This window comes from Lepisma saccharinum, chromosome 7 (genome assembly GCF_977018435.1).
Source record: "Lepisma saccharinum chromosome 7, izLepSacc3.1, whole genome shotgun sequence".
Taxonomy (NCBI): Eukaryota; Metazoa; Arthropoda; class Insecta; order Zygentoma; family Lepismatidae; genus Lepisma; species Lepisma saccharinum.
This window is the reverse complement of record NC_139235.1, coordinates 83,749,068-83,761,735: the sequence shown is the minus strand read 5'-3', so window position 1 is coordinate 83,761,735 and position 12,668 is coordinate 83,749,068. Positions and strand designations below refer to the sequence as shown.

The window sequence follows — 12,668 nt, the reverse complement described above, 5'->3', positions numbered from 1 at the left end:
GATTAATAATTTTACTGCCAACAACTTTACACTTCTTGGATCCAGCGAAACCGGTGAGTTTTACATCTTCCACGTTATCCAGTTTAATGTTGCCAATCAAAGACGATAGTTTACACCAAACGTCAAAATTTAGAACATTTGCCTGACTTCCAGAATCTATAATACAAACTACAGGTATTTGACAAATAATTCCATGAATAACTGGAACTTCAGTTAATGGAACCGGAATATCGTAATCACTAACAGTCCATTGAGGTTCTTCTTCAAACCATTCCAATAAAAAATTCACTTGTAGTGGTTCCGATATTAAGTCTTTACCATCACGTACATTCATAATTTCCTGTGTTTGAAATGAATTTCGTTTATTCAAATTTGGCCCCTCTGAAAGAAAGCAGAGTGAACGAGGCACTTCCATCCGCTCCTTTAATTTAAATTTGTTGTTGATTGGTAAGATGTTCCAATACCAGATTGTCGTGTAAAGGTCCTTGATACATTTCCAGAAGGAGAATTTGATATTCCAGAAGTTGTAGATGCATCTTGTGGTTGTAATGAAGTCACATTAACAGGTTGACTGTAAGTAGGAGCGAGAGAAGGCTCACTTGTATACTGCGCTTGCCTATTGTAGAAAATCCTTCCATTTTGACTACTGTTAGGTAACTGAGAAGTTATAGCATCCTGATTATAATTCCTATTTGTAATGTCACCGGAAATACCAGAGTATGCATTATTTCTTTGGAATCTGAAATTATTTCTGTTATTATATGTAAATCCTGAATAGCCACGATTATTTCTACGTCCTCTAAAACTACCATTGCTACCTCTAAACTGTCCATATCTTGAATTAGCATTGCCAAATTCATTAGTAAAAGGTACCTGAGCATCCATCGCCGAAGTCTGAGTAGAAGATGAGCAAGTGTTTTTGGTGTGTTTAACATTAATTTGCTTGACACTAAATTTTGATTTCATACTGTCAGGATTCTTGTTGGGTTTAACCTTACTACTATTATCGGTTTCTTCCGGTAGGAAAATAAGTCCTCTTCTACTAGTTCGGACAACATCTAATTTCCTTAACATAGTTGTTAACTGGTCCATAGAATGTATCTCATGACAAGTTATGTTATTAGCTATATTATTTGGTAACTGGCTAATAACTAATTGAATAACATCCAATTCGTTTGGGTTCTCAACTAAATTGCAATAATTTGAATATGTTTTCAACGCAAAGCTTTCTAAATCACCATGTACTGTAGGATCATACTTCCTGTTCCTTAATACTGATAACTGAGACTGTAGTATTTCCGGACTTGCAAATTGTTTCATGAATTCCCTTTGAAAATGATCATATGAAGAAAACATACGTTTGTGAGTTCTATACCAGTACGCAGCTCTGTTCGTGAAACACTGCTGAATACTCTGTAGCCTTTTGTTAATTGAAATGCCCATAAGATCAAGCATAGAATTAAGATGTTCTAGATATTCTCGAGCTGATTGGTCTTCTATTTTTCCAGAAAATTTGGGTAAATGAGACAGTTCATTTATCTTTACATATCTGTTTCCTCTATCCCCAACAGTAATTACAGGTAAAGACGTTGGAGAAATACAACGATCAAACTGACTTTGTGGATTATCACAGTAATTGTTATTTGTATTTGACTCATTAACACCAATTTCAGCATTTGGACAACTTGTGCCAGTCATTAAATTTGCATTACGCCTTTCACCTTGAAACCATGGTCTGCAAGCTTCATTCTGCAAGGAAGAAATATGACGAAACCCACACGTTTCACCAGGGACATTACTATGATGAACGACAGGGAGGTTAGGTTCTTGCGAGTATGTAAACATTTGATTTATGTAACTATTTTCACCATCAGCAGAACAACATTGTTGAACATTGGAACGTTTATCAATATTTGTAACGGTAGAATTCAATCTAGAAGTTGTCTGCATATTGTTAATCGCATAATTACTTGTATCCTTAAACTGTACACTATTAGGTGACATATTATTTCGATAATGTTCCTCATTGCAGGTTGGAATAAATCTTTTGTTTCGCTTCCAGCGAACACGATTTCGAACATGCGGTTCATCGAACGTTGTTTTCACATGGGTTGTTAAAGATTCATCAGATGAATAAGTAGATGAATTAGTCACCCCCGAGTCAACTGCATTTCTAGCCCTTTCACGTGATGTCTTAGTTTGAGAACTATTTTGTGCAAGGGGAGGTTTCAAATTTCCTTTTGTGTTGCGTTGAAAATTTGCATAATTAGTTTGCAAAACATCAATACGAGATTCTATATGTTGAAACCTATTATTACAATCAATAAGATACGTTCCAAAATGTACATTTTCCTTACCAGCAACTTCCAACGATGATAATCTATTATTAATATCAGTTATTTTGGATGAACATACTGTAATAGATTTATCGTATTCACTAATCAAATCTTTATTTATTAAAATTTGTTGTCCTTGAACGTCTTGTTCTGTTCGGACTTGAGAAATATTGCTATTTAAAATACTTCCCAAATGTTCATTTTTCTTGACACATTCAGAAGCTATTGAATCAAGTTGTGTTTTAACATCGGAAGTCAAGTTGTCTAATCTTTGATTAACAGTATTAATTTCTTGATGAACCGATTCAAATTTTGAAGTTAGGTTACTATAAATATCCAATTCCAATTGTTCAAACTGAGACTTAATATTCTCATTAAACTCTGCAAATTCTTGATTAGATTGCTGTAACTGTAATTTCATATCTTGGTTAGCAAGATCCATTCGGGTTTTTAGTTCTTCATTAGACTGTTCTAACTGCAATTTCATTTCAGCATTAGACTGTTCTAACTGTGATTTCATAGAATTTTCTAACTGAGATTTCATTTCAGCATTAGACTGTTCTAACTGTGATTTCATAGAATTTTCTAACTGAGATTTCATTTCAGCATTAGACTGTTCTAACTGTGATTTCATAGAATTTTCTAACTGAGATTTCATTTCAGCATTAGACTGTTCTAACTGCGATTTCATTTCAGCATTAGACTGTTCTAGTTTCGTCTTGAGGTCTTCATTAGAAGCGACCATAAGCAATTGAATACTCTTAACAGTACTTAACAAATCACCAAAATTCGGGTTAAGAGTTTCTAGATAAGCTGGCAAACTAAAAGGATCATAATCTGGTTTGCAATCTTTACAATAATAATTTTCTAGTGTAGTCGAATAAATTGTCCAGTGAGTGACTGTAAGTTTGAGACAAGATATGTGATGCCATGACGAGCACTGTGTACACTGAACATATCTCAAATCATTGTCAGGATCATTACAACAAGATAATTTGTCGGGTTTTGTAGAACAAACATCATGTTCTGTAGTATTTGCATTACTGGAAGCGACTACGGGATTACCAGCATCAAAGTAAGTAGTCATTGTATTAGCCTGAATGTTTGTTTCTTTACGCGACGATTTAGATTTACTTTGTTTTAACTTATCAGCCATTGTGATCTTTACACATATGACGATTCACTTAAGAAGTTACGTTATACAAGCACAATGAAGATTGTGACATAAGTCTTAATTCAGCATATGACAAAAATTCTGTTCCATTACAACAGACATTCTTACCACTATCAGAAGATTGCACACTTTTTGAACAATCCTGGCTTCTGGGTCGCCACTCTTGATAACCGTCGCTGCGCTTAAACTTGCAGAACAATTATCAATGCAAATAAAATTGCGTAATTAACGATAACCGTTATATTTAAAATAAATACAATACAGGCGCAGAAAATCTCACAACTTCCATCACCATTTTTAGTACTTATTATTTCTCGTTGCTATGGTTACATCAATTTCATTTCTTGTATTTTATACAGCGTGATAAGATGATTATAACAATATCTATAAAACAAACAACATCAATAACATAAATAATATTAACTTTGAACATGACAGTTTGAGAATAGGACAGTCTCACTGCACAGCAGTCTTTAAAGTTTTATCTGCCAACACTGCGCATTGAGAGGATCACGTGACTGTGACTGGTCAGGTGATTCCAAGATGGTGTCGATTCAGGTGGATTAGCTGCAGAGGACCCTCTTCATGGCCTGCAAGGTCACCAGACCTGACCCCCTGTGACTTTTTTCTGTGGGAATATGCCAAGATGGAAGTGTACATGGGAAAACAAAGATATCTGCAGTAATCACGGTAATTTCGGATTCAGGACAAGATTGCAAGAATGCATCGATGTGAATGGTGTCCAGTTGGAGGTGTGCAATGAGGACGACAGAAAGGAGTGTTGCCAGGTAAAACTTCAAAGACTGATGTGAATTGCCAACTTTATTTCACTGAAATATCTCTGTTTGTTATGAAGTTATAGCGAACTTAAATGTGGGAAGGACTTTTGGGAAACCCTGTATATTTGCTTATGTAGTTTGTAAGATTAGTTTTTTTATGTATTTCTTTACATGTCTTTCCAGAGCCTGTAGTGAAAGTACCTGTAGATGTGGAGAAAGATGTTATGTAAGTTCAATTTTCTTAATTGTGTAATTTAGTTAGAGTTAGTGTTCTTAACTCTCTACCAATCAGCACCCTTCAATGACGTCACTATGGATGTTCACTCACCATTGCCAAATTTATCCTTTACACTCGTACACTTCCACAAATCAAAAACTAATACAGATGTGATCGAGGGGTTATAACTTGTAATGGTACATTTTGACAGTTGATAAGTGTAAGTCATGTAACTTGCATGCTTTTTTTTTAATAAGATAATCATGGGTGGTTCTTAAATGTATCTAGAGAAGAAATATATGGTTTGTTATACTTAATGTACTAAATTAAACTTCTTGGTACATTGACATGTGGTCAGTGCATCGAGTGCCAATGTTTCTGTTTTTCAAGACCAGAAATTATTGTTGTTACAGCCTTGTTGAAATACATGCTAAACTACCTGTAACTTACACCCTATAATGAAAAGCAGCTTTGCATCATGTGTTACCTCTTGATTTTTAGTAATACCTTCTTCTCCGCAAGAAAGTAATATACGAGCTAATATACACCATAGCTTTTTTTAGGTTGACCACACTGTCTTCAACGCTCGCATACTGAAAGATTGTACTCTTGATGTTCACATGGCCAAGATTTGATATTAATCGCTCCATTTTTCTTTCTTTTGTAACAAAGTAAACAAGGCCGCTCTGCTGGCAGTGTGTTCTCTGGTCTGAATGTGTGTCAGGGGCTGAAATTCACTGAAGGCTTTCAGTATAATACGGGGACAGTGCTCTACGTAGAAGTGTGTATGAGTGGATTGCAAGGTTTAAAAATAACCAGACAAGCGGGTAACACAATGCCCATCAACCTCAACCACTGACGGGAAGATTCAACAAACTTAAGACATGATTCTGATGAACAGACGGGTCACAGGGTGGCAGTCGATGAGGTGACATGCTCTGCAAATTAGTTGTCAGTGGCATGCCCAATTAGTTGGTGGGGGAATGGCACTGCATTCTAATGTGGCACCTTATTCTTTGGAAGCAGTTCAAATATAAAAAAATATATGGTTGATTTTGTTCAGTCATGTTTGTTGATTTTAGACTGGCTCACTAGATGTCACTTTGGTTTTGTTTGACTGGAGTGAAATACCTGTGATACCAAAAATTACTATGTCATTTTAGTGTATATTTATTTTATGTACCCTGATTTACACAGCTCTTTTTTTTGTGACAAAAGCCTTCAGTATCATATAAGGGTCATTCAAGTGAAACATAGACAGAGCTGGCAACACTGCAAGTACTTTACGGGGCTAGAAATGTATACGTCCAAGCACGTACAGCAGGGCATCATTCAATTCATGTGCAAAGAATGAAATCTTTTAGCGAATGCAAGCCGTGTACGAGGATGCGTGTTTCAAAAGAAGCACAGTGTTTAAGTGGTGTGACTAGTTTCGAGGTGGATGCATTTCAATCGCCAGATAACTGGAACACTTTGAGCGCCATTTTCGGTGGGATGTTATGTAACACCTACCATACATCACAGATCTTTCTCCTTGCGACTTTCACATCATTGGTCCGCTGCGAAGGGTAAGCTTTCCATCTGGTCAAGGGGTTCAAGATGCTGTGGAAGAGTGGTTCACATGCGGACGGTATGCAGAAACTTGTTCTGTGTTGGGACAGTTTTCTGAACGGTGAGGGTTCTTATCTGTAGCCTCTGTGAAGGTAATACCAGTACGCTATCTTTGCAATATTGTGTATTTTCTTGCATATAATCAGTGTTAGCTTCTACACCCCAAACTATATTTCATTTGGACGACCCTTATACATGAAGATAAATATGGTATTCGATATTAAATTCGTTTTAATTTCACTCTTGTTCTAACAGGCCCGTATTCCTGCCTGATCCAAAAGATGGCTCTCTCTACATCCTCGGAGGGTCTGGGAAGGACGCATTGAAGAAATTGCCCCTGACGATCCCGGAATTGGTAGCCACCTCACCATGCCGCAGCAGCGATGGAATCTTGTATACTGGTTGGTACTTCAAGATTTATCCCAACAATGATAGCACTCTTGAATTAATCTTGTTATAATCTAAATTTACTTCTGTCCCTATTGTGGACAAGAAGTGTAGAGTCACTAGCAATGTAAGGATGTGTGTGCCTTTATCTTAGTGTAATATTGAAAAGTTCTCGGAAACCAGGACGTTGCAAGAAAAATAATAACCACTTAAATTACTGTGTTATATAGGGTGTTTCATAAATAATTGAGGTGTTACCGAAATTTATTTCAAGTAAACTATTGAACTTACATTAACAGGGTTCCTACGTGTTTTGGAAAACTTGGAATTTTAAAATATTACTTCCAGGCCTGGAAATGTTATGAAATTTCACATTTTTCCAAGCTGTACCTGGAATTTTGGAGGTTGTCCGGGAACGTCATTTGCCCCGTTTTATTTGTATGAATTAAAATAAGTTTTAATTTAAAACGGGTCAGTGTCATGACAGTGGTTTAGTTACTTATGTCACATTGCTGTGTACTGTAGTCATAGTTTTGTGCTAAGTTTTATTTTTGAGATTGAAGTATAATGCCCCACGTTTGTATTATTTTGTATCGCTCAGAGGTAGAAAGTATGATGATAATAATGTTAAAAGAAAGTGTTTGCTATCCTAAATATTCCAAGTTTTCTAAATATATTATTCTTGTTTATTTGTAATACAAGATGGTAATTTTTTATAAACTTATACACTACATACCAAAAAGTAATTGGGCACCTATGATGGTGGTTAATTTAGTATCTAATTTGAATCATTTAGTATCATTTAGTGGGACCACTGGTGGTGGTTCGTGGCACAATGAACTCACAGGCATACTCTACAATACTAGATAATGAAATGCTCCCAACCTTGTGGTGTTTTTACGGAATGGACCCCTGCTACTTCCAGGATGACAATGTTAGGTGGCATGTTTCGGAGGCTACTATGCAGTGGTATGCCGACAACAATGTTCACCGATTGGTCTGGCTTGCACAGAGTCCTCATCTCAATCCCATAGAACACCTTTGGGAGGCATTGGACTTGCGGGTGAGGTCTCGGGAGATGCGGCCAAATTCCATTGTCCAACTGAGTGAGATCTTGCAAGAGGAATGGCGACACATTCCAATGGACGTTCTCCACAAACTAGTCGAGAGCATGCCTGACAGAGTGGCTGCTGTTATAGCAGCAAGAGGTGTCTCCACGAGGTTCTAACAGGGTTCGCACCACCAGACAACCATTTTGTACACGTGCCCAATTACTTTTTGGTAGATAGTGTATATACTTGTTTATTTTTTCTACCTTCGTATTTTTTCTGTATTATTGTAAAAATTAAATAACTTTCATTATACTAAGAAATAAAAGGTAAGGAGCAGGTGTAGGGGAGTTGGGAGCCTGATTTAAGAAAATGTAATACTTTTTTTTTTTAATAAAAGAAAATATGTAATGATGTGTATTTTGCCATGGTTATTTTGTACACTTGTCCTGGAGCAATTGTAGAAAAAACTTGAAAAAGTCCTGGAAATGTCCTGGTAAAAATTGCATGATTTTGTGTAGGAACCCTGGTTAACAAAACCAGTGCAGAACGACCAAGGAACGCAAACAATTTGTGCGTGTATGTTTTGTTAAGCTGAGAGTTCATATCCCTGCCGCTGGCCAACACTCAAATCACTCACAGTGTTTTGTTCCCCAAGATCACCGGACCTTACACCGTGTGACGTCTTTTTCTGGAGTTTCATTCGTCCCACCGATGCAGCATGATATTGCAGCCTAAGGGAGTGTATTATCGCAGCGATAGATACTATGTTGATGCAAGTGTGGCAAGAACTAGACTATCATGTTGATGGGCCATGTCACCCATGGAAAAAAAAAAAGAAAAAAATCTGTTGAAGTTCCTCGTTCGTTCGGGACTGGTTTCATTAACATAAGTTCAATACTTTTCTTGCAATAAATTTTTGTAACCCCTCAATTATTTATGAAATACCCAGTATTGTTTTGCATCATCGTGTGCATCGTACTTCATCTCTGATATAAGTTTAGTGCCTTTATTCTTTGAAATTTTTCTATAGGGATATGTCCCTATTTGTGTCAGTCATTGAAAGATGGTATTTTGAAAATTACAGAAAAATGGAAGCAAAAGTCGCTCCAAGACTAAATAGTTACATTGTAATAAGTCATTCACTGCCCAATTATGAAGTGCTGTTCCATTCTGTTCAGATGACTGTTTTCTCCATTCATTACAGGTAAAAAAGTGGATACATGGTTCACCGTTGATCCAAAAACTGGGATAAAGAAGCCAGCAGTTAGCTTCGACAAAGTGGCTGAAGTGTGCCCATTGGGAAATGCAGATGCAATTTTTATTGGAAGGACAGGTACGACTCTTGTTACTTTTACAATTTTATGTTTGTTATAAATTGCAGATGCAAGCAGATAATAATTTCCTGCTTCAAATTTAAACTTGGCACATTTCACAAGTTCCAAATCCTTTTATGACATTATTAAATCATTTTCAAGATTCTGTTATGAACAAAAATGTCTCTATATAGTTTAAACAAACTATTAAAGATTAACTTGCAAAGTATAATCTTTTCCAAATATGAATATTTGTACAAATATCAATCCATCACAAATTGCTACAATTGTACTTATCTTTTTGCCATCCTGAGATTTGTCAAAAGTCACAGACCACTAGTATCAGAGAAACTAGTTCAAGAAAGATTTTTAGCATGTGTTATCTTCAATTGTTTTTTTATATTTTTGTCAATAAGTGCTTAACAGCCTGAATGTTTGTAAAGTAAATGTACATATTTGCTTTGTTACAGCTATTTTGCAATGAATATCACAATATACTTATCTAGCGATTACAGTTACCGTTTTTTGAACATTGATAAAAAATACCAAGAATGACATCATATTATACATTGAACAATTTTAAAGAGTTGATCTTTGTATATAAATCTTGATGCCAATGCAAATGTACACAATTTCAATATATTTGATTATAAATTAGAATACATCTTATCTTGCTTGTCTGAAAGAACACATATGATTGAAGATATTTGTTTTTCATATTATCAGTCAAAAATAACTGTTATGAATATGAATTCAAAATATTGCACAATTTGATAATTTTGTCATGATATCCAAATTGGCTTTTTTAAACATCATATTTAATAAAATTAGTTTAAATAGTAATTTTAGACACACAATTGCATTAAATGAATAAATTGTGAGTAATCATATGACCAAAATTATTATAACTATTGCACAAATGTAGAACTCCAAATTCAGCCTAACCATTTCAAATCTTAATATGACAATATATTAATTTTATTGTCATATCGACAACACTTTAACTAACTAACTAACTCTCTAGCATTCTTAAACCCGAAGGTTCATGGCTGCAGCAACACAGACCTTCCATCTGTCCCTATCTTCAGCAAGATCTATATACTCTTTTCCATCCCTACCAATTTCCTTTAGGTCCATCTGAACGTTGTCCCTCCATCTTCGTCTTGGCCTTCCTGTAGGTCTCTTACCATCAGGTTTCCCAACAAGAATCCTGTGAACTCCTCTTTCCTCTCCCATTCATGCCACATGGCCTGCCCACCTAAGTCATCTTGATATAATTATTCTAATAATATCTGGACATGAATACAAATTATGTAGTTCTAAATTATGTAACCTTCTCCACTCACCGGTCTCCTCATCCCTTTTAGGTCCAAATATTTTCCTAAGGATCTTATTTTCAAATGCTCTCAATTTATGTTCCTCTTTCAATGTAAGGGACCAAGTTTCACATCCATATAATACTACAGGCAAAATTACTGTTTTGTATATTTTAACTTTTAGTTTCTTAGATATTAAATGAGAAGACAAAAGTTTATGAAGAGAGAAGTAACATTCATTTCCTGAATTAAGCCTACTTTTTATTTCCTCTTTAATATAATTTTCATTTGTTAATATTACTCCTAAGTATTTGAATTTGGAAACTGGTTCAAACGAGTTATCAATAATTAGATTTTGATTTTTACCTAACACTTGGTTTCAACCTGTAAGCATATATTTAGTTTTCTCTTTGTTAACTTCCAAACCTATCTCTTTAGCAGTTTTGAAAAATATTTTAGCATTATTCTTAATTGTATTTATATCATCCCCTAATAAGTCTACATCATCCGCATATGTTAACAACTGAGTCACACCATTTAATTTTAGTCCTTCGTTAGTTTCTTTTACCTTCCTAACAGCATATTCTAAGGCAAAATTATAGAGCAATGGAGATAATGCATCTCCTTGTTTTAACCCATCATGAATTGTAAATTTGTCAGACACATTAATACCCACACGAATTTTACTTTCTGTTTCACTGGTGCATACTTTTATCATACTAACAAGCTTCTTAGCTATTCCAAACTCGACTAATATATTATATAATTTATCTCTTTTTACCGAATCATATGCTTTTTGGAAATCAATGAATAGGTGATGGACATTTTGATTATATTCCCACTTTTTTTCAAGTGTCTGTCTGATGTGAAAAATTTGATCTGTAGTTGATCTGTTACGTTTAAATCAGCAACACTTTACTTCCAATAAATTTTTGTAACCCCTTAATTATTTCTGAAACACCCAGTATTTGAGTGGAATCAGGTCACTAATTTCAAGACTGTGAACAGAAAACAAAATTTTCACTGTTATACCTGCTCTACCATCTACATAATTTTCTACAAGTCTCTTGTTTGGAATACATTTCAGAATGTAATGAACTAAACAGACATTATTTAGGGCATTTTTTGGGCTGAACTTTCGGAACGAAATGTTAGAAATACAATTCATTGTTTAGGTGAGGGTGTGGAATTTGCAATTGTTGATAACTGCTGTAAATTTAAAGTTTTTGAGCTCGTAATTGTAGAGATGCTGGTTAACTTGAAGTAGTGGTATCCTGTTTTATTTTAGCAAAATTCGTCGAGACATTTCAAGATAGCAGATGAGAACCGATCCTACTGCTGAAAATCTATTAAGCATTAAGGGTCCTTTTGGATAGCCTGGTTTGAATACAAGCCGCATTGTGTTGCAACATGTTTCCTTGATTTTTGAAATTGTGTTGGTTTTATCACTGGATTTTTCTTTCATCAGAATATACCATCATGATGGTTGACAGCAAAAGAAGAGAAGGAAGATGGAATGTCACGTTCTTTGGCTACTCGTCTGTATCTATGGCTTCTGAATCGTTAAATAACTATGGTAAGTCTTATATCCTAATCTGTGTTGTGGGCCTAGAGTCCAGAAATATGCAGTTGCAACATTGGGAACACAGTTACAACTTTTCCTAGAGGAGAATACCCCACTGGCTCCGATGGCGTAGCTGTGACATTGTTGCCTTGTAATCAAGGGGTTCCAGGTTCGATTTCCACTGGAGACACATTGTAAGTTGGTTCTGATCTCACTTTAAACTCAGCTGGCCTCGTGGCAGGATGGTTAGCACATCGTGCTACAATGCCAGGGGTTCAAATCCTGGCCTGGATGTTTGTGAGTGTCTATTCATCAATTTCATCATATCATCACTCATCCCCATCTTCACAAATTAGCCAAAAGTGGCACAAAAAGCGAAGTAAAATAAACCAAATCAAACTAAAAAAATCAAAATCACTTTATACTGTAGATCCAGTCCCGATTAGCCAATCTGTCCATAAAGTGGACTTGTAACAACAATTCAAATTCAAACCCTCTGACACTGTTGTCAGTAATTGGGCCTCCCTGATGGCGCAGTGGTAGCGTTGTTGCCTTGTAATCAAGGGATCCTGGGTTCGATACCTGGTGGAGGCACATAGTGGTTTGAATCTCACTTTAAACTGTTGGTCCAGTCCCAATTAGCCTTACTGTGCACAAAGTGAACTTAAAACACCAAATCAATCCAATCAGCAGTAATTGAGCTAAGGAGCGTAGGCAATGCTGTTTACCATATAATTCTGCCCTTGCAACCTTTATTCCATGCCAAGTGTTTGTATCATCATGAAGGGTATAACTAGGGTGTAAGGTGCGACCTTCTGCTAAGGCACACAAAAGTCAACCTCACTTCCACGTAGTACACCCTGGACTGCATTTTACAAACGAGGCTCTGGCGACTGGCACTATGGCCAGTTTAATTGTG

General features: G+C 35.8%; 1 protein-coding gene across 1 annotated transcript in view; it reads left to right on the top strand.

Moving 5' to 3' along the window:
• Ire1 (serine/threonine-protein kinase/endoribonuclease Ire1) overlaps window positions 1-12,668 on the top strand; it is a 73,786-nt gene that overhangs the window by 13,526 nt on the left and 47,592 nt on the right. Inside the window, exons 3-6 of the mRNA XM_083125529.1 lie at window positions 4,473-4,515; window positions 6,373-6,518; window positions 8,761-8,889; window positions 11,654-11,761. Coding sequence (XP_082981655.1) covers window positions 4,473-4,515; window positions 6,373-6,518; window positions 8,761-8,889; window positions 11,654-11,761 — 426 coding nt within the window. The remainder of the gene's footprint in view (window positions 1-4,472; window positions 4,516-6,372; window positions 6,519-8,760; window positions 8,890-11,653; window positions 11,762-12,668) is intronic.